We start from the raw sequence: 19,443 nt of genomic DNA, 5'->3' as shown, positions 1-19,443 counted from the left end.
CAGAACTGAACTGCATATTCCAGGTGAATCTGCACCAGCGCTTTGTAAAGTGGTAATATTACATCCCTGCCCCGCCAGTCCATGCCTCGTTAAATGCATGACAGTATCCTGGTGACCTTAGAAGCAGCTGATTGACATTGTGCTGTTATTTTATCTATGATCTACAAGGACACCCAAATCCTTCTCTACAAGTGACTCTCCAGTGTTACTCCTCCTAGGACATATGATGTATGTAAATTATTAGTACCTGATCCTTCTGTACAAGTGACTCTCCAATGTTACTCCTCCTAGGACATATGATGTATGTAGATTATTAGTACTTCGATCCTTCTCTTCAAGTGACTCTACAGTGTTACTACTCCTAGTACATATGATATATGATGTATGTATATTATTAGTACCTGATCCTTCTCTACAAGTGACTCTACAGTGTTACTACTCCTAGTACATATGATGTATGTAGATTATTGGTACCCGATCCTTCTCTACAAGTGACTCTCCAGTGTTACTTCTTCTAGGACATATGATCTATGTAAATTATTAGTACCCGATCCTTCTCTACAAGTGACTCTCCAGTGTTACTCCTCCTAGGACATATGATGTATGTAGATTATTAGTACCCGATCCTTCTCTACAAGTGACTCTCCAGTGTTACTCCTCCTAGGACATATGATGTATGTAAATTATTAGTACCCGATCCTTCTCTACAAGTGACTCTCCAGTGTTACTCCTCCTAGGACATATGATGTATGTAAATTATTAGTACCCGATCCTTCTCTACAAGTGACTCTCCAGTGTTACTCCTCCTAGGACATATGATGTATTTAGATTATTAGTACTTGGATCTTTCTCTTCAAATGACTCTCCAGTGTTACTCCTCCTAGGACATATGATGTATGGGGATTATTAGTACCTGATCCTTCTTTACAAGTGACTCTCCAGTGTTACTCCTCCTAGGACATATGATGTATAGAGATTATTAGTACTTCGATCCTTCTCTTCAAGTGACTCTCCAGTGTTACTCCCTCTAGGACATATGTGTCATGCCCTGTCCTGTTACTGATCTGAGAAGGTCTGTCAGACTTGCGGCCTATCTGACAGATTGCTTTGTTGTGTTGTTGGGCAGGACCCACCTCCTCGCAGGTTCTGCTCATTAGTTAGTTAGTGATGCTATTTATCTCTGCCTCTCACTATAGCCCTTGTGGTTTATAGTTTCTTCTGGAGTTCTCTGCTGGTGCTTGGTGGATCTCCTGCTCCCAGTCCATCTTGAGATAAGTCACTTCCCTTTTGTTGTATTTCCTGGCTAGTCCTTAGGAAGACACTGGTTCCTTCATCTCTTGCAAGGAACCGGTTGTCTTATCGCCTGTTCCCTAGCTGAGGGTCTGTTTCAGTTGCAGCAGGGGTTAGGTTCCAGTGCATGAACACTTCTTTCATTGGGATTTGTTCATGTTGTTAGCAGTGAGGGAAAGGCTTAGGATTCCCTGTTCCTTAGCTGTGGGGCCTAGCCTGGTGTTTTGTTACCTGTTAGTTGTGTTTGGTTTGCTTTCCTTCCCTCACCTTCCGTGACATTATAAACCGCCTATACCATCATTTTTTTCCTTGCTCTGTGCAAAATGATGCTGTTGATGCTTTGGTTGATTGCATGCAGGGATTGTCTTTGGAGGTTTGCCGACCTCCGCAATTCGGTTCACTGTGTCGAGATCTGTGGCATCTGACAACACCGGTGCGAACCAGGTCAGCCTTGAACCTAAGGTCGCTCTCCTAGATAGGTTTTTCTGGGGAAGTGATAACTTTGTCCTGTTCAGGGAATCTTGTAAATTATATTTTCGTTTATGTCCGATTTCATCTGTGCTGAAAATCAAAGAGTGGGGATTATCATTTCTCTGCTAAAACGTGATGCTCAGTCTTGGGGTATTTCTCTGCCGATCGGTTCTCAGTCCCGCCGATCGGTGGATGAATTTTTCAGAGCCCTGGGGCTGATTTATGATTGACCCAGACCGGGTCTCTTAGGCCGAATCTAAGCTGCGTAGCTGTGTCAGGGAGAACGTTCTGCTGAGTCATATTGTGCTGAATTCAGAAGATGGGCGACTGACTCGGAGTGAAAGGATCCTGCACTCGGTATTCAGTTCTGTCAGGGGCTGTCTGAGAGACTAAAAGACGCCCTTGCATTTCATGAAAACCCCAATTCATTGGAGACGGCCATGTCCCTAGCCGTAAGGATTGATAGACGTCTGAGGGAGAGGACTAAGGTTCCCCTCAGACAGGAGGCACTGTTGTATGGGGAATCTGTCCCTCCTGACCCTCGGGGTACAGTGACACTGGAACCAGGGACTGGAGATGAGCCTATGCAGCTAGGTCAGTTCTCTTCTTACCCTGGTTATAGGAACTCTAGAGGGCAGAAAAGACTGTGTTATTTCTGTGGTAAAGAAGAACATTTCTTTAATGTGTGTCCTTTTATTAAGCCAACAAAGAGTGGTTCCCTTACTCTTTGTAGTGTGAATGGGGAGTCAGAACAGGTATATTTGTATTCTACCTGCAGTACCCGTTTTCTCATGCCTGCGATAGTGGCGCTAGACTCTGAAAATATTGTGTTAGAAGTATTTGTTGACAGCGGCGCAGGGGTTAATCTTATTGATTATCAATTTGTTCATTGTTTTTAGAACTAGCACATTAAACAAATAGATATCAGTGTTGGCTATTGATTCCGCTCCTCTCTCACAAAAATGTCTAACTCATATTGTGCAGGATATTCGTCTGAGGGTGGGTGATTCTCATGTTGAATCCATTTCTTGTTTTGTTCTGAAGGGTTTGCCTGCTCCTCTGGTTCTGAGTTTACCATGGTTGATCAAACATAAGCCCTACCATTGATTGGCAAACTAGACAAATCAGTAATTGTAGTGATTTGTGTATGGACAACTGTCTTGGCGCATCTATTTCCGTGGTATCCACTAAGGTGTTACCTCCGTTTCTACATGATTTTTCAGACCTATTCTCGGAGGGTGGGGATCAGGAGTTGCCCCCTCCCCCACCAAGAGTATGATTGTCCGATCAATCTTATTCCCGGAGCTAAATTGCCAAAATCTCGGTTATATAATCTTTCCCAACCGAAAGAGTAGCTATGCGAGAGTATATTGCCAAGAGTTTGACAAAAGGTCATATTAGACCATCTAAATCACCTATGGCAGCAGGCTTCTTTTTTGTAAAGAAAAAAGACGGGTCCCTTAGACCGTGTTTAGATTTCCGGGAACTGAATCTCATTACTGTCCGTGACCCTTATCCCCTTCCCTTGATTCCGGATCTATTTGATCAGATTGTCGGTGCCAAGGTGTTTTCTAAGTTGGATTTAAGAGGGGCTTATAATCTGATCAGAATCAAGGAAGGGATGAATGGAAGACGGCCTTCAACACCCCTGAGGGTTCACTTTGAAAACCTGGTTATGCCCTTTGGTTTGACTAATGCCCCGGCAGTCTTCCAGCACTTTATCAATGACATTTTTCATCATTTGGTGGGGAGGTTTCGTTGTTATTTACCTCGATGACATACTAATTTACTCACCCGATAAGGAGACTCATCAGGATCATTTAAGACAAGTATTATCGATCCTTCGGGAGAATAAATTGTATGCTAAGTTGGAGAAATGTGTGTTTGCTCTCTAGGAACTGCAGTTTCTCGGTTACTTACTTTCTGTCTCAGGTTTTCGCATTGATCTCGAAAAGGTCCGTGCGGTGGGACCGGCCAGAGAATCAGAAAGCTCTGATGCGGTTTTTGGGATTTACTAATTACTACAGAAAGTTCATCCTGAATTATACCATGGTTGTCAAACCTTTGACTGATATGACTAGGAAGGGTGCTGACTTCTCTGTCTGGTCGGAAGAGGCATTACAGGCTTTTTCCGCCATAAAGAAATGTCTTGCTTTCGCTCTCATTCTGACGCAACCCGATGTGTCTCAACCCTTCATTGTGGAGGTTGACGCATCAGAAGTGGGTGATGGAGCAGTTTTGTCTCAGGGTCAATCTCCTAGCAAATGGTGCCCGTGTACTTTTTTCTCAAAGAAACTCTCTGCTGCCAAAAGAAATTATGATGTTGGGAATAGAGTTGCTGGCCATCAAATTGGCCTTTGAGGAATGGCGTCATTGGCTAGAAGGAGCGATTCATCGTATACGGTAATTACTGACCATAAGAATCTGGTTTACCTGCAATCAGCAAAGCGTCTGAACCCTAGGCAGGCCAGGTGGTCATAGTCTTTTACCAGATTTAATTTTGTGGTCACTTATCGTCCTGGGATCAAAAACGTCAAACAGATGCTTTGTCACAGTAGCTTTCCTAGGGGGGAGATTCGGAGGATCCCGCTCTGATTTGGCTGATGGGGTGGTGGTATCCAGCTCTTTATCCTGAGCTGGAGGCGGAGTGTTTGGGGGCTCAAGGTGAGGCACCTGATTCCTGTCCTCCAGGGAACTTGTTTGTTACCTTCAGAACTGCGACACAAGGTGTTCAAGAACATCATGATACTGTCCTTGCTGGACACCCTGGGGGTAGATCCACTGTGGATCTTATTTCCCAGAGATTCTGGTGGCCCGGTTTGCGTAAATGTGTTGAGGGTTATGTAGCAGCTTGTGAGACCTGTGCACGCGTTAAGGTGGCTCACACTCGGCCATCAGGATCCCTTCTTCCTTTGTCCATTCCATCTCGTCCTTGGACGCATTTGTTCCATGGACTTCATCACTGATTTACCAAGTTCCTCTGGGAAGACTGTGATTTTGGTGGTGGTGGACCTCTTCAGTAAGATTGCTCACTTTGTACCATTGTCGGGTCTGCCCAATGCTAAAACTCTTGCTCAGGTGTTTATTGATAACATCGTGAAATTACACAGCATTCCCACTGATGTGGTATTTGATAGGGGGACGCAATTTATTTCCAGGTTTGGAAGGCGTTTTGTACTCGTCTGGGTATTCAGTTGTCTTTCTCTTCGGCTTTCCATCCTCAGTCGAGTGGACAAATTAAGCGCACTAACCAGAACCTGGAGACTTATTTAAGGTGTTTCGTCGCTGAAAATCAGGAAGAATGGTCCTCGTTTTTGTCCTTGGCTGAGTTTGCCTTGAATAACCGTAGACAGGAGTCAACTGATAACTGATAACTGATCTTTTGGCACATATGGTTTTCACCCTCAGTTTGGTACTTTTTCTGGGACTGAAGCTTCTGGTATACCTGAAGAAGGGAGATTATTTTCTTCTTTGTCTTCTATCTGGCGGAAGATTCAAATTAATTTGAGAAAAATGGGCGAAATATATAAACGTATGGCTGACAAGAGACGTATGCCTGGTCTGGACCTGTGTGTGGGTGATTTGATGTGGTTGTCCACTAAGAACATTAAGTTGAAGGTACCCTCTTGGAAGTTGGGCCCAAGATTTATTGGTCCTTACAAAATCTTGGCCATTTTTAATACGGTTGCATTTCGTCTGGAACTTTCACAGGTCTCGAAGATCCATAATGTGTTTCACAGATCCTTGTTGAAGAAGTATGTTGAACCTGTTGAACCATCTCCTTTGCCTTCTCCTCCGGTTTTGGTAGATGGTAATCTGGAGTTTCAGATATCCAGAATACTCAACTCGCGTGTTCTTCGGGGCTCCCTTCAGTACCTTGTGCATTGGAGGGGATATGGTCCTGAGAAAAGAATGTAGGTTCCGACTACCAATGTCAATGCTAGCCGCCTTGTGATGGCCTTTCACAGGGCAAACCCGGATAAAGTTGGTCCTGGGTGCCCGGAGGTCACCCGTAGAGGGGGGGGGGGGGTACTGTCATGCCCTGTCCTGTGAGTGATCTGAGAAGGTCTGTCAGATCTGAGATCTGAGAAGGTCTGTGGTTTATAGTTTCTTCTGGAGTTCTCTGCTGGTGCTTGTCTGTCTTGAGATAAGTCCTCTTTTCTTCCCTTTTGTTGTATTTCCTAGCTAGGCCTTAGGAAGACACTGGTTCCTTCATCTCTTGCAAGGAATCAGTTGTCTTATCGCCTGTTCCCTAGCTGAGGGTCTGTTTCAGTTGCAGAAGGGATTAGGTTCCAGTGCATGAACACTTCTTCCATTGGGATTTGTTCATGTTATTAGCAGTGAAGGAAATGCATAGGGTTTCTCAGATGGTGACCATTCCCTGTTCCTTAGCTGTGGGGCCTAGCCTGGTGTTTTGTTACCTGTTAGTTGTGTTTGGTTTGCTTTCCTTCCCTCACCTTCCGTGACAATATGAAGCACAGTGATTATTAGTACCTGGTCCTTCTCTACAAGTGACTCTCCAGTGTTACTCCTCCTAGGACATATGATGTATGTAGATTATTAGTACTCCGATCCTTCTCTAAAGTGACTCTCCAGTGTTACTCCTCCTAGGACATATGATGTACAGTATGTAGATTATTTGTACCTGATTCTGTTCTACAAATGACTCTCCCAGTGCTACATCACCTAGTACATATGATATATGTAGATTATTAGTACTTCAATCCTTCTCTAAAGTGACTCTCCAGTGTTACTCCTCCTAGGACATAAAATGTATGGGGATTATTAGTACCTGATCCCTCTCTACAAGTGACTCTCCAGTGTTACTCCCCTAGGACATATGATGAATGTAGATTATTAGTACCCAATCCTTCTCTACAAGTGACTCTCCAGTGTTACTTCCCCTAGGACATATGATGAATGTAGATTATTAGTACCCAATCCTTCTCTACAAGTGACTCTCCAGTGTTACCCCTCCTAGGACATATGATGAATGTAAATTATTAGTACCTGATCCTTCTCTACAAGTGACTCCCTAGTGTTACTTCCCTTAGGACATATGATGTATGTATATTATTAGTACCTGATCCTTCTCTACAAGTGACTCTCCAGTGTTACTCCTCCTAGGACATATGTATGTAGATTATTAGTGGAAAAAGAAATGTAGACCGGCACTCTATATATGGAAATATCAGATATTTATTTATAGATATAAAAGGGATTGTAACACCAATAAAATAGTACCACACTCTAAAAATCATAAAATGTCACATAAATTGAATCGTAATAAAAAATTGGAAAACATATGATACGGAGAATCGGACACTACAGCTCTGTCCCCAATTATCTGGATGCTGGAATCTACCCTCATGTGTCCAGCTCATATACTAGTTACCTGACACCAACCAGGATTTATGTTTTTAGCCTGTACCATCAGGAACTTGGGCACTATTTATGACTGGAGGCATGTACTTTTTTGGGACAGTGCTGTAGTGTTCGATTCTCCGTATCATATGTTTTCCAATTTTTTATTATGATTCCATTTATGTGACATTTTATGATTTTTAGAGTGCAGTACTATTTTATTGGTGTGACAATCCCTTTTATATCTATAAATAAATATCTGCAAATTCCATATATAGAGTGCCGGTCTACATTTCTGTTTCCACTTCTCCAATTCTCTAACTGGGTGAGTCAGTCCAGACGTAGAGCACCTACATATTGCATTAGGAGGTGAGTCTCCACACCCCTCGACTTTTAGATTATTAGTACCTGATCCCTCTCTACAAGTGACTCTCCAGTGTTACTCCTCCTAGGACATATGATGTATGTAGATTATTAGTACCTGATCCTTCTGTACAAGTGACTCTCCAGTGTTACTCCCTCTAGGACATATGATGTATTGGGATTATTAGTACCTGATCCTTCTCTACAAGTGACTCTCCAGTGTTACTCCCTCTAGGACATATAATGTATGTAGATTATTAGTACCCGATCCTTCCCTACAAGTGACTCTCCAGTGTTACTCCTCCTAGGACATATGATGTATGTAGATTATTAGTACCTGATCCTTCTGTACAAGTGACTCTTCAGTGTTACTCCTCCTAGGACATATGATGGATGTAGATTATTAGTACCCGATCCTTCTCTACAAGTGACTCTCCAGTGTTACTCCTCCTAGGACATATGATGTATGTAGATTATTAGTACCTGATCCTTCTGTACAAGTGACTCTCCAGTGTTACTCCTCCTAGGACATATGATGGATGTAGATTATTAGTACCTGATCCTTCTCTACAAGTGACTCTCCAGTGTTACTCCTCCTAGGACATATGATGTATGTAGATTATTAGTACCTGATACTTCTCTACAAGTGACTCTCCGGTGTTACTCCTCCTAGGACATATGATGTATGTAGATTATTAGTACCCGATCCTTCTCTACAAGTGACTCTCCAGTGTTACTCCTCCTAGGACATATGATGTATGTAGATTATTAGTACCTGATACTTCTCTACAAGTGACTCTCCGGTGTTACTCCTCCTAGGACATATGATGTATGTAGATTATTAGTACCTGATCCTTCTCTAGAAGTGACTCTCCAGTGTTACTCCTCCTAGGACATATGATGTATGTAGATTATTAGTACCTGATCCTTCTCTACAAGTGACTTTCCAGTGTTACTCCTCCTAGGACATATGATGTATGTAGATTATTAGTACCTGATCCTTCTCTATGAGTGACTCTCCAGTGTTACATCACCTAGGACATATGATGTATGTAGATTATTAGTACCTGATCCTTCTCTACAAGTGACTCTCCAGTGTTACTCCTCCTAGGACATATGATGTATGTAGATTATTAGTACCTGATACTTCTCTACAAGTGACTCTCCGGTGTTACTCCTCCTAGGACATATGATGTATGTAGATTATTAGTACCTGATCCTTCTCTACAAGTGACTCTCCAGTGTTACTCCTCCTAGGACATATGATGTATGTAGATTATTAGTACCTGATCCTTCTCTACGAGTGACTCTCCAGTGTTACATCACCTAGGACATATGATGTATGTAGATTATTAGTACCTGATACTTCTCTACAAGTGACTCTCCGGTGTTACTCCTCCTAGGACATATGATGTATGTAGATTATTAGTACCTGATCCTTCTCTACAAGTGACTTTCCAGTGTTACTCCTCCTAGGACATATGATGTATGTAGATTATTAGTACCTGATCCTTCTCTACGAGTGACTCTCCAGTGTTACATCACCTAGGACATATGATGTATGTAGATTATTAGTACCTGATCCTTCTCTACAAGTGACTCTCCAGTGTTACTCCTCCTAGGACATATGATGTATGTAGATTATTAGTACCTGATACTTCTCTACAAGTGACTCTCCGGTGTTACTCCTCCTAGGACATATGATGTATGTAGATTATTAGTACCTGATACTTCTCTACAAGTGACTCTCCAGTGTTACTCCTCCTAGGACATATGATGTATGTAGATTATTAGTACCTGATTCTTCTCTACAAGTGACTCTCCAGTGTTACTCCTCCTAGGACATATGATGTATGTAGATTATTAGTACCTGATCCTTCTCTACAAGTGACTCTCCAGTGTTACTCCTCCTAGGTCATATGATGTATGTAGATTATTAGTACCTGATACTTCTCTACAAGTGACTCTCCGGTGTTACTCCTCCTAGGACATATGATGTATGTAGATTATTAGTACCTGATACTTCTCTACAAGTGACTCTCCAGTGTTACTCCTCCTAGGACATATGATGTATGTAGATTATTAGTACCCGATCCTTCTATACAAGTGACTCCCCAGTGTTACTCCTCCTAGGACATATGATGTATGTAGATTATTAGTACCCGATCCTTCTATACAAGTGACTCCCCAGTGTTACTCCTCCTAGGACATATGAAGCACAGAGAATATTACTACTAAGATGCAGAACTTTACATTTGTCCACATTGAACCTCATTGTCCAAGTTGATGCCCAATCACTCAGTGTCCCAGTCAGCTTGTAGTTTATGGACATCTTCCATAGACCGTACATTACTACACAGCTCAGTGTCATCTGCAGAAATAGAAATGGTGCTATTAATCCCCTCCTCAATATCATTAATAAATAAATTAAATAACAGAGGACTCGGCCCTGAACCTTGGGGTCACCACTTATAACCCGGGACCTGCGGAGGACCTTGACTCCTTTTTTATATATGGGCACCACGTTTGCCTTGCGGCAGTCACTTGGCTCTGTACCAGTCCCTATGACTGAACTGCGCTCTCTAAGCACTCTTGGTGTACGCCATCTGGACCCGGAGCCTTGTTCACTTCTCTTGGACCATATCTACAGTTAGCCAGTTAGGTATATCACTGGATGTACTAACAGCCCCAGCACCACAGATATCGGCTCCTTTCTCTTCTTTTGTATATACAGAGCTAAAAAACCTATTTAGTAACTCTGCCTTTTCCTTATCTTCAGTGACTACCCCCCCCCCCGCTCTACCATTATTTAGGGGACCTACCTGCTCAGACCTTGGTCTTTTAGCATTTACACATTTAAATAATTTTTGGGGTATGTTTTGCTTTCTTTTGTCACCTTCTGTTTGTTTTGTATTTTTGCTAATTTTATCTCCTTTTTACAGATTTTATTAGGCCCTTTGTAATCTTCAAAGGCTACAGCCGACCCCTCAGATTTGTATTTTTTAAATGCCCTTTTTTATCATTTATTGCCCTTTTTACAGAAGCTGTAAGCCTTGGGGGGTTTAATTTTAGCCGTTTATACTTGTTACCTGAAGGAATACATTTTTTACTACAATTCCTCAATGTGGATGTGAAGCTCTCCCATTATTATGTGACAGGAGCTGCTCCCGGTCTATGCCCGGAAATGCTGCCCTCATCCCGGGGAAATTGGCCTTTTTGAAGTTCGGTGTCTTTGCTCGGCCCGACAGAGTTTGCTTCTGATAGTTTAGGGGGAATATAATTATATTGTGGTCACTATTACCTAGGGTTTCTCGAACAGTAACATTGCCAACAAGCTCTGCATCATTAGACATTACCAGATCCAGCAGAGCATCGCCCCCAGTGGGAGCTTCTGCAGACTGGCCCATGAAGTGGTCCTGCAGCAGGTTGAGGAATCTTCTCCGCTTTGTGGTTGAGGCAGAACCATGACCCCTGGTCAATATCTGAGAAGGTAAGACCTCCCATTATGACCACTGTACCCGCCTGTGCAGCCGCTCTATTTGGTTATCACAGTTGAGCTTCCATCTCCTCTGTGATGTTAGGGGGTCTATAGATTACACCAAGTATAATTTTTTCAGTGTTTTTATCCCTTTGAACCTCCTACCCATAAGGTTTCCACATCCTCACCATCCGCACCCACAATTGCCTCTTTCACACTTGTCTTCAGAGCCCTCCTCACATACAGGCACCATGTGGACCCATTCATTTCAATGGCCCCGCAAAAAATTCGGACAGCACTCAGTGTGCTGTCCACGTCCGTTGTTCCGTTCCGTCATGCGGATCTGCAAAAAAAGAAGAGCTTGTCCTACTAATGTCCGCAAAATGCTTCCCATGGTCCCATTGTAGTCAATGGGTCCGCAAAATGCGGATGACATGTGGAATGCATCAATATGTCATCCGCAATTGTGGATCCGGTTCCAGGAAATAGAAAAAAAACATTTTTTTGTACCCTAGCAACATATATTCCTCCTTCTGTTTTTTGGCGGAAAAACAGACTGGATGCAGATGTACAATTGGTAAAAACTGAAGGTTTTTTGCGGAAACACAGATCCAGAAAAAAGGAACAAAAATCTGAAAAATAAAAATACCGACCTGTGAAAAAAATATATATGGTGGTTATAGTAGTAGTAAAAGTAGTGATAGCAGTAATGGCGGTAGCAGTGGAAGTAATGGTAGAAGGAGAAGTAGTTGTCTTAGTAGTAGTAGTAGTAGTAGTAGTAGTAATAGGAGTAGTAGTAGTGGTATTACTATTACTAGCAGTGGTAGAAAAAGTAGTAATAGTGGTAGCAGTATCAGTAGTTAAAGTAGTAGTAGTGGTGGTAGTAGTGATAGTAATATTGGTGTTTGTAGTAGTAGTAGTAATAGTGGTGGTGGTAGTAGTAACAGTGGTAGTTGTAGTAGTTGTACTAGTAATAGTACTGGTAGCAGTAGTAGTGGTAGTAATAGTAGTAGTAGTGGAGGTAGTAGTAGTGGTAGCAGTAGTGGTAGTAGCAGTAATAGTAGTAGTGGTAGAAGAAATAATAGTAGTGGTAGTAATAGTAGTCATAGTGGTGGCAGTAGTAGTAGCTGTGGGAATAGTAGTATTGGTAGTAGTAGTAATAGTAGAAATGGTGGAAGTAGTAGTATATTCAGTAGTAGTACTAGTAGCAGTACTGGTAATAGTATTAATAGTAAAAGTAGTAGTAGTGGAAGAAATAGTGGTGGTAGTAGTAAACAAAGAGGTAGTTGTAGTAGTAGTAGTTGTAGTATTAGTAGTAATAATAGTACTAGTGTTAATTGTTGTAGTAGTAATAGTGCTAGTAGTTATAGTAGTAGTGGTAATTATATTGGTAGTTATAGTAGTAGTAGTGTTAGTAGTAATAGTAGTGCTCATAGTAGAAACAGTAGTGGTAGTTGTTGCAGTAGTAGTAATAGTAGTAGTAGTAGAAGTAGCGATACTAATAGTAATGACATTAGTAGTAGTAATAGACATCATAGTAGCACTAGAAATAGTGGTAGCTGTAGTAGTAATAGTTTTAGTAGGGGTAGTAATAGTGGTGGTGGTTGTAGTAGTAAAAGTAGTAGTAGTGGTAGCAATAGCAGTAGTGGTAGTTGTAGTAGCGGAAGTCATAGCAGTAGAAGTGGTAGTAGTAATAGGAGTGGTAGTTTGTTGTAATAGTATTAGTAATAGTAGTAGTAGTGCTGGTAGTGGTAGTAGTAGAAATAGTAGTAGAGGCAGTGATAATAGTAGTAGTGGTAGTAATTGTAGTTGCCGTAGTGGTATTAATGGTAGTAGTAGTTGTACTAATATTAGTAGTGGTAGTAGTAGTAATGGTAGTAGTAATATGGTAGTAGTAGTAGGAATGGTGTTAGTAGTAGTAGTGCTAGCAGTAGTATTGGTAGTAATAGTAGTGGTGGTGGTGGTAAAAGTGGTAGCAGCAGTAGTAATAGAAGTCGTGGTGATAGTAGTAGTAATGGTATTGGTAGTAATAGTAGTGGTAGTTAGATTAGCAGTAGTGGTGGTGGTAGTAGTAGTAGAAAAATAATAGTGTTAGTAATAGCAGAGGTAGTAGTGGTAGAAATAGTAGTGGTAGTTGTAGTAGCTGCAGTAGTAATAGTAGTGATAGTTGTAGTAGCGGTAGTAATAGTGGTGGTGGCAGTAGTAGTATTAATAGTAGTAGAGTTAGCAATAGTAGTGGTGGTAGTAGTAGTAGTAGTAGTGCTGGTAGTGGTAGTGTAGTAGCTGCAGTAGTAATAGTAGTGTAACGGACCGTTTCAGCAGACAAGGGGTTAAAATCCGTTTAGGCGATATGCCCCTTTCTGAGAGACAGGCACAGCTACTGCAGAACACCAACCTCCCGAACTGGATACAAAATAGCACTCCAAACTGGAACCTCGCAAATAGCTGTCAGCAGACGAACAGGAAAAGCGTACAGTCAGCTTACACTCCTGGCAATCAGTCTCCAACAGCATACAGGGAATCCCCCCAATAACGAGACAAGGCTCCGTCTTGAGGGTCTAGCAGTGATCTGATGTGCTGGCATACCCAGCCTGGTTTTTATTACAGTTTGTTGCAGATACAGGACAGATACAACACATCCCCACAATGCATCATGGTTTCCTCCTCTCTGTCCTGGAGACAACCGAGGGCAATCCAATTATCTCTCAGGACAAAGGGAGATCACCAATACACATGTGGAGACAACAGGACAGACATCACCATTTAAACACACAATGGGACAATAGAAACACACCCACACAAAATATTCCCCTCTGCCGGTGATGATTATTGAACACAAGGGCGAATATAATTATCAAAGGCAGAGAAATACAGTTTTATAAAACATATCACAGGAACCCCAAAACATGCAATAACCCCATAACCAATATATCCTCGGAACCGGGGGATCTGGGTGAACCACATATCCAAAATTCACCCACATCCGTTCAGTAGTTTGGAAGATACAGTTACACTGAAAATATACAAGTTATACCGAAAGTAGTCACTAATAAATGTGTCCCCTGTTTGGTAGTTTCACACTACTGAATGATGTCTCTGTGCACCAAATACAGGCAGGATAGCCCCGTGTGGGAAAGTCAGAACAGTGTCTGTGAGTAACAATGGCCGCTATCTATTGTTCTCACCATGTGCTTCATCCAAGCAAGTAAGGCAGAGGATGCAATCCAGGGACAGAGGGCTCCGTCCCAAGTGCCTTAAGACCCAATAACTTAAGGGACCATAATCCCAGGGCAGGAGGCTGGCAAACAGCCCCCTCCAAAACACCGTGGCGAGGTTGGTTTCGCCACAAGTAGTGATAGTTGTAGTAGCGGTAGTAATAGTGGTGGTGGCAGTAGTAGTATTAATAGTAGTAGAGTTAGCAATAGTGGTGGTGTAGTAGTAGTAGGCTGGTAGTGGTAGTAGTAGAGGCAGTGATAATAGTAGTAGTGGTAGTAGTAGTTGTGGCAGTAATAGTAGTTGCCGTAGTGGTAGTAATGTTAGTAGTGGTATTAAGAGTAGTAGTAGTAATAGTAGTGGTAGTTGAAGTAGCAGCAGTAGTAATAGTAGTGGTAGTTGTTGTAGTAGAGATAGTAATAGTGGTGGTAGTAGTAGTATTAATAGTAGTAGACAAAGCAATAGTAGTGGTAGTTGTAGTAGTAGCAGCAGCGGTAGACTATAGCAGTAGTAGTGGTAGTATTATTATTATTATTAATAGTGGTTGTTGTAATAGTAGAGGTAGTAATAGTAGTACTAGTGGTAGTAGTAGTAATAGTAGTTGTCATAGTAGTAGTGGTAGTAATAGTGGAATTTCAAGCAATAGTAGTAGTGGTGGTGGTAGTAGTAGCAGTAGTAGTAGAGGTAGTGATAATAGTAGTAATGGTAGTAATGGTAGTAATAGTAGTTGCCGTAGTGGTAGTAATAGTTGTAGTGGTATTATTAGTAGTGGTACTAATAATAGCAGTGGTAGTAAGAATGGTGTTAGTAGTAGTAGTGCTAGCAGTAGTACTGGTAGTAATAGTAGTAGTAGTGGTGGTAGAAGTGATAGCAGTAGTAGTAATAGTAGTAGTAGTTAGAGTAGTAGTAGTGGTTGTAGTAGTAGAAAAATAGAAGTGGTAGTAATAGCAGAGGTAGTAGTGCTAGAAGTAGTAGTGGTAGTTGTAGTAGCAGCAGTAGTAATAGTAGTGGTAGTTGTTGAAGTAGAGGTAGTAATAGTGGTGGTGGTGGTAGTAGTAGTATTAATAGTAGTAGATTTAGCAATAGTAGTGGTAGTTGAAGTAGTAGTTGTGGTAGTAATAGTGGCAGCAGTAATCATAGCAGTAGTAGTAGTATTAATAGTGGTTGTTGTAGTAGTAGAGGTAGTAATAGTAGTACTAGTGGTAGTAGTAGTAATAATAGTTGTCATAATAGTCATAGTAGTAGTGGTAGTAATAGTGGAATTTGCGGTAGTAATAGTATTAGTGGTAGTTTGTGTAGTAATAGTAGTGATAGTAGTTGTGGTAGTAATAGTAATAATAGAAATGGTAGTAGTGTTAGTTGAAGTAGTAGTAGTAGAGGTAGTAATAGTATTGGTAGTTATAGTAGTAGTGGTAAAATTAGGGGTAGTAGTAGCAGCAGTGCAGTGTGAATGTGGAAAAGCTACGGATATAGTGGCCACAATAGTAGTGGCAGCAGAAACAGTATAGCATCAAAAAAGTTTATGAGTAGTAGTAGCCATAATAGTAGTAGTGGTGGTAGTAGTGGTAGCAGTAGTAGTAGTAATAGAAGTTGTAGTAATAGTAGTGGTAGTTGTTATAGTAGCAGTAGTGGTAGTAGTAGCAAAAATAGTAGTGGTAGTAATAGCAGAGGTAGTAGTGGCAGAAATAGTTGTGGTAGTAGTAGTAGTAGTGGTAATAGTAGTGGTAGTTGTTGTCGTAGAAGTAGTAATAGTAGTGGTAGTACTAATTATAGTAGTAGAAGTAATAGTAGTAGTGTTAGCAATAGAAGTGGTATTTGTAGTTGTGGTGTTTATAGTAGTAGCGGTAGTCATAGAATTAGTAGGGGTAGTAGTATTGATAGTAATGGTTGCTGAAGTAGTAGAGATAGTAATAGTAGTACTAGTGGTAGTAATAGTAGTAGTAGTAGTAGTAGCAGTAGTGGCAAAGTGCAAAGGAAAGGGTTAGAAATGTGTTTGCTTTAATATGTATATTGCTTGTATTTGCATAGTGTACTAATGGGCCATATCCACAGCCACCACTAGATGGCGATGGTGTCACCCTCTTTATATGCAGAGGTGGACTTAGCATATTCCAGTGAGTCTAAGTGTAACTAGCAAACAGAATGGAAGCAAAGATATAGTGCTGACAGACCCGCCTGTCCTGGAGCCGGTACCCACCAGGACAAGGCCAGAGAAGATCAATCACAAGAGCAGGCCAGATGTAACAGAGAGGTGTAGAGAGCGCAGTAGAGATAACCTGTCTAAAAGCACTTACTGACTCCACGGCCTCTGTATTCAGGATGAATAACGGTTGGGTCCACTCTGAGAATCTCCACATCCCAAGGACATATGAGCAGAGAGTTTGCCTGCCATTAGGGGAAACCGCCCTGTGGTTGCATTGCATTGCTTTACAAGAAGTGAATAGATGCTTATGTGTACAAGTCAGCTAGTGAAGAGCAGCGTACCCTACCAGGTATGTTTTACCACGGACACACAAAACATGAACATCAGCATCCCATCTTGGCCACAACACGCGGATCACGGGCCTATTGAAGGAAATGGATCGGCACTGCGATGCAGGGCGCACACGGCCAGTGTCTGTGTTTAGTAGATCCACAGTTTATGGTCCGCAGAACAGACAGTCGTGTGAATGCACGCTTAAAGAGACACTTTGGCCAATTATCTACCTGTGCCGCCGTGAACCCACTAACATCTGTGAACATCTGCCCGTCCGTTGCATGAGAAGAACCATCCTGATCTGTTTTGAATTCTTCAGTCGAGAACTGTATTGCTGCACTACTGCCTCCTCTTTGCTTCCTGCACTACTGCTACAGTGAAAAGAGCTGGCATCACGACAACCTGGCACCCTGCACCTAAAATCTATCTGGTGGTGGCACCTGAGCCACCACCAGACCAGAGGACCCCGGACCCGGAGCATGCCCCGATGCACAGAAAAGTGCACCCTTCCCAACACTGCTTGCCGGCTCAGGGAGTGTCAGAACCATGAGTAGTAGTACTCCTCCCATCCGGGCCCCCACACTCATGTATGCCCCTGTCGAGACACCACATTCATCACACGGGCAGATGTCTTGTCTGACGTTATACCACCCTTGGTTTGCTCAGCTTTCATCAGAATTTCACGTCATAACTGTGGCACAATTTTTTGGGGGGAAAGCACATCTTAGACCACGCCCCTTTCCAGCTAAAACACAACCCATTCCTGTTAAGCCACACCCCCTCAGCAAGATGATTTCTCTAATATTAGAGCCAAATATGCAGCAAAATTTTCGGGCAGTTTACAATGATGTCCAGGTCCTCTCGAGGGCCATTGATTCTCCTCCTAATCTAAATGCTCATTGGAAAGGGGTGAAACGTGAGCAGATCTTTAGAGGATGGTGGATGAGGGGAAGGTTACATCTTTACCTTACGCCACGTGTATGGCGCCGTCGTATCATCCACCACCAACGAGGAGAGCGTCACAATCATTAGAGCCCAGCTCTCAGGAATCGTTCAGTCTGTGGCCTGCTTAACCGCGGCTGATGTGTGATCTGGTCTGTTATGGGGGAGGGGGGTCCTTGTGCTGAGATCTGCTCTCTCTCTGTGGACTTTAATGTGCGTTCACTTTCTGCAGAAATCTCTGGGACAGGTCTACTGTGTGTATCCTTAGGTGAATCCTATCCCTCCCGTCACCTAGAGGATGGAGAATTGCCATAAGGGAGGAGGCCGGACCCTGGAGGACGCCCATTACTACAGGTCGGACAACTCAGTGCCTTTCTATCATACAAGTGCTGAGGTGCAGATTTCACTGGACAACAGGCTTCGAGCGCTCTACAGAACCACTGACCTCAGCAACCTCTTCTAGAGTCATGAGGAAGCCCCGACTAATATCAGGTTCCACACAATATGGGAGGAAATATCATCTCATTCTACTTCTAGAGACATCTGATCCTATTACCCCAGAGCGTTCTGAGGTGGAGGAGATGGACACCACAACCCTGAGTGACCGCCGCACTTACCACTGAGAAGTTCTTGGCTCCACATTCTCGGTTTCGATAGCGGCACTCTAAGATCATGTCCTCCATGCTGTGACCTGTCCGCTCGTAGAATTCACTTAATGAGAAGGGTATTTCGGGGTCGCTTGTATTCTGGATCATGTCCTTCAGCTCATCTATGTGATTCTGGAGACCCAGCATGTCCCCCATGTTTTCCAGGTCCTGGGTCGTCAGCTGCGACAGGCGGAACTTGTTGTAATTGCAGATGGTGATGGCGGGGAAGGTCATCAAGCTGCTCTCCATCTCATCTAGCGTGGTAACGTGGTGGTACTCTGAGTAATAGATGATCCGATCAGCCACTTGAAAGAGGAAGCAGCTGAGAGATGACAGAAAGGCGACTGCCCAAAACACCCGTCTCGGGGTGACTCCACCTGGTAGGAAGACGTGGCTGATCCCATGAAGGGTAGAGTTACTGGCAAAGACAGTGAGATCCGAAGCCTTCTCGTTCTCCTCTCCCTCATCTACCGGAGGCTTCAGAATGTCCATGACAGAGGATCTGCTAGAAGGATGTGGAGAAGTTGGGAGCTGCCCGGCAGTTGTAGAGTCGGGAGGCGGAGGCCAGGTGTCTGACGGGATGCTCGGGAACTTTAGAGTCTGTGGCTTTCTGAGGAGGAGGGGAGAAGCTATTAGAGAGAGAGGACCACAGAAAATAATGGATCGAAACCGAATACCATCAGTCCTGAGGGAGGGGGCGAGACCCAACGAGAGAGAGCATGAGACAACGAGACGTCTCCAAAGAGGAAAACCACGAGATGGGATAAAAGTAGGGACTGTAGAAACCGGGCGATGGAATGATGGAGACCAGAGAGGTCAGGGGTGTAATAATCTGCAGGGTCTATCACTATGTATCTGTCAGGAGGTAGAGAGGACAGAGCGATGTGCTGCAGATCTCCAGAGAGGTCAGGGGTGTAATAATCTGCAGGATATATCACTATGTATCTATCAGGAGGTAGAGAGGACAGAGCGATGTGCTGCAGATCTCCAGAGAGGTCAGGGGTGTAATAATCTGCAGGATATATCACTATGTATCTATCAGGAGGTAGAGAGGACAGAGCGATGTGCTGCAGATCTCCAGAGAGGTCAGGGGTGTAATAATCTGCAGGATATATCACTATGCATCTGTCAGGATAAAGAGAGGACAGAGCGATGTGCTGCAGATCTCCAGAGAGGTCAGGGGTGTAATAATCTGCAGG

At 43.0% G+C, this 19,443-nt stretch overlaps 1 protein-coding gene across 1 annotated transcript in view; it reads right to left on the bottom strand.

Moving 5' to 3' along the window:
• LOC122923424 (acid-sensing ion channel 1C-like) overlaps window positions 1-18,736 on the bottom strand; it is a gene marked incomplete at its 3' end in the record, with an annotated part of 97,856 nt that extends 79,120 nt beyond the window's left edge. Inside the window, exon 1 of the mRNA XM_044274235.1 lies at window positions 18,215-18,736. Coding sequence (XP_044130170.1) covers window positions 18,215-18,736 — 522 coding nt within the window. The remainder of the gene's footprint in view (window positions 1-18,214) is intronic.
• Window positions 18,737-19,443: the final 707 nt, after the last annotated feature.

This window comes from Bufo gargarizans, unplaced genomic scaffold, assembly GCF_014858855.1.
Source record: "Bufo gargarizans isolate SCDJY-AF-19 unplaced genomic scaffold, ASM1485885v1 original_scaffold_1589_pilon, whole genome shotgun sequence".
NCBI lineage: Eukaryota > Metazoa > Chordata > Amphibia > Anura > Bufonidae > Bufo > Bufo gargarizans.
The sequence above is the reverse complement of the archived record's forward strand: the minus strand, read 5'-3'. Positions and strand labels throughout refer to the sequence as shown.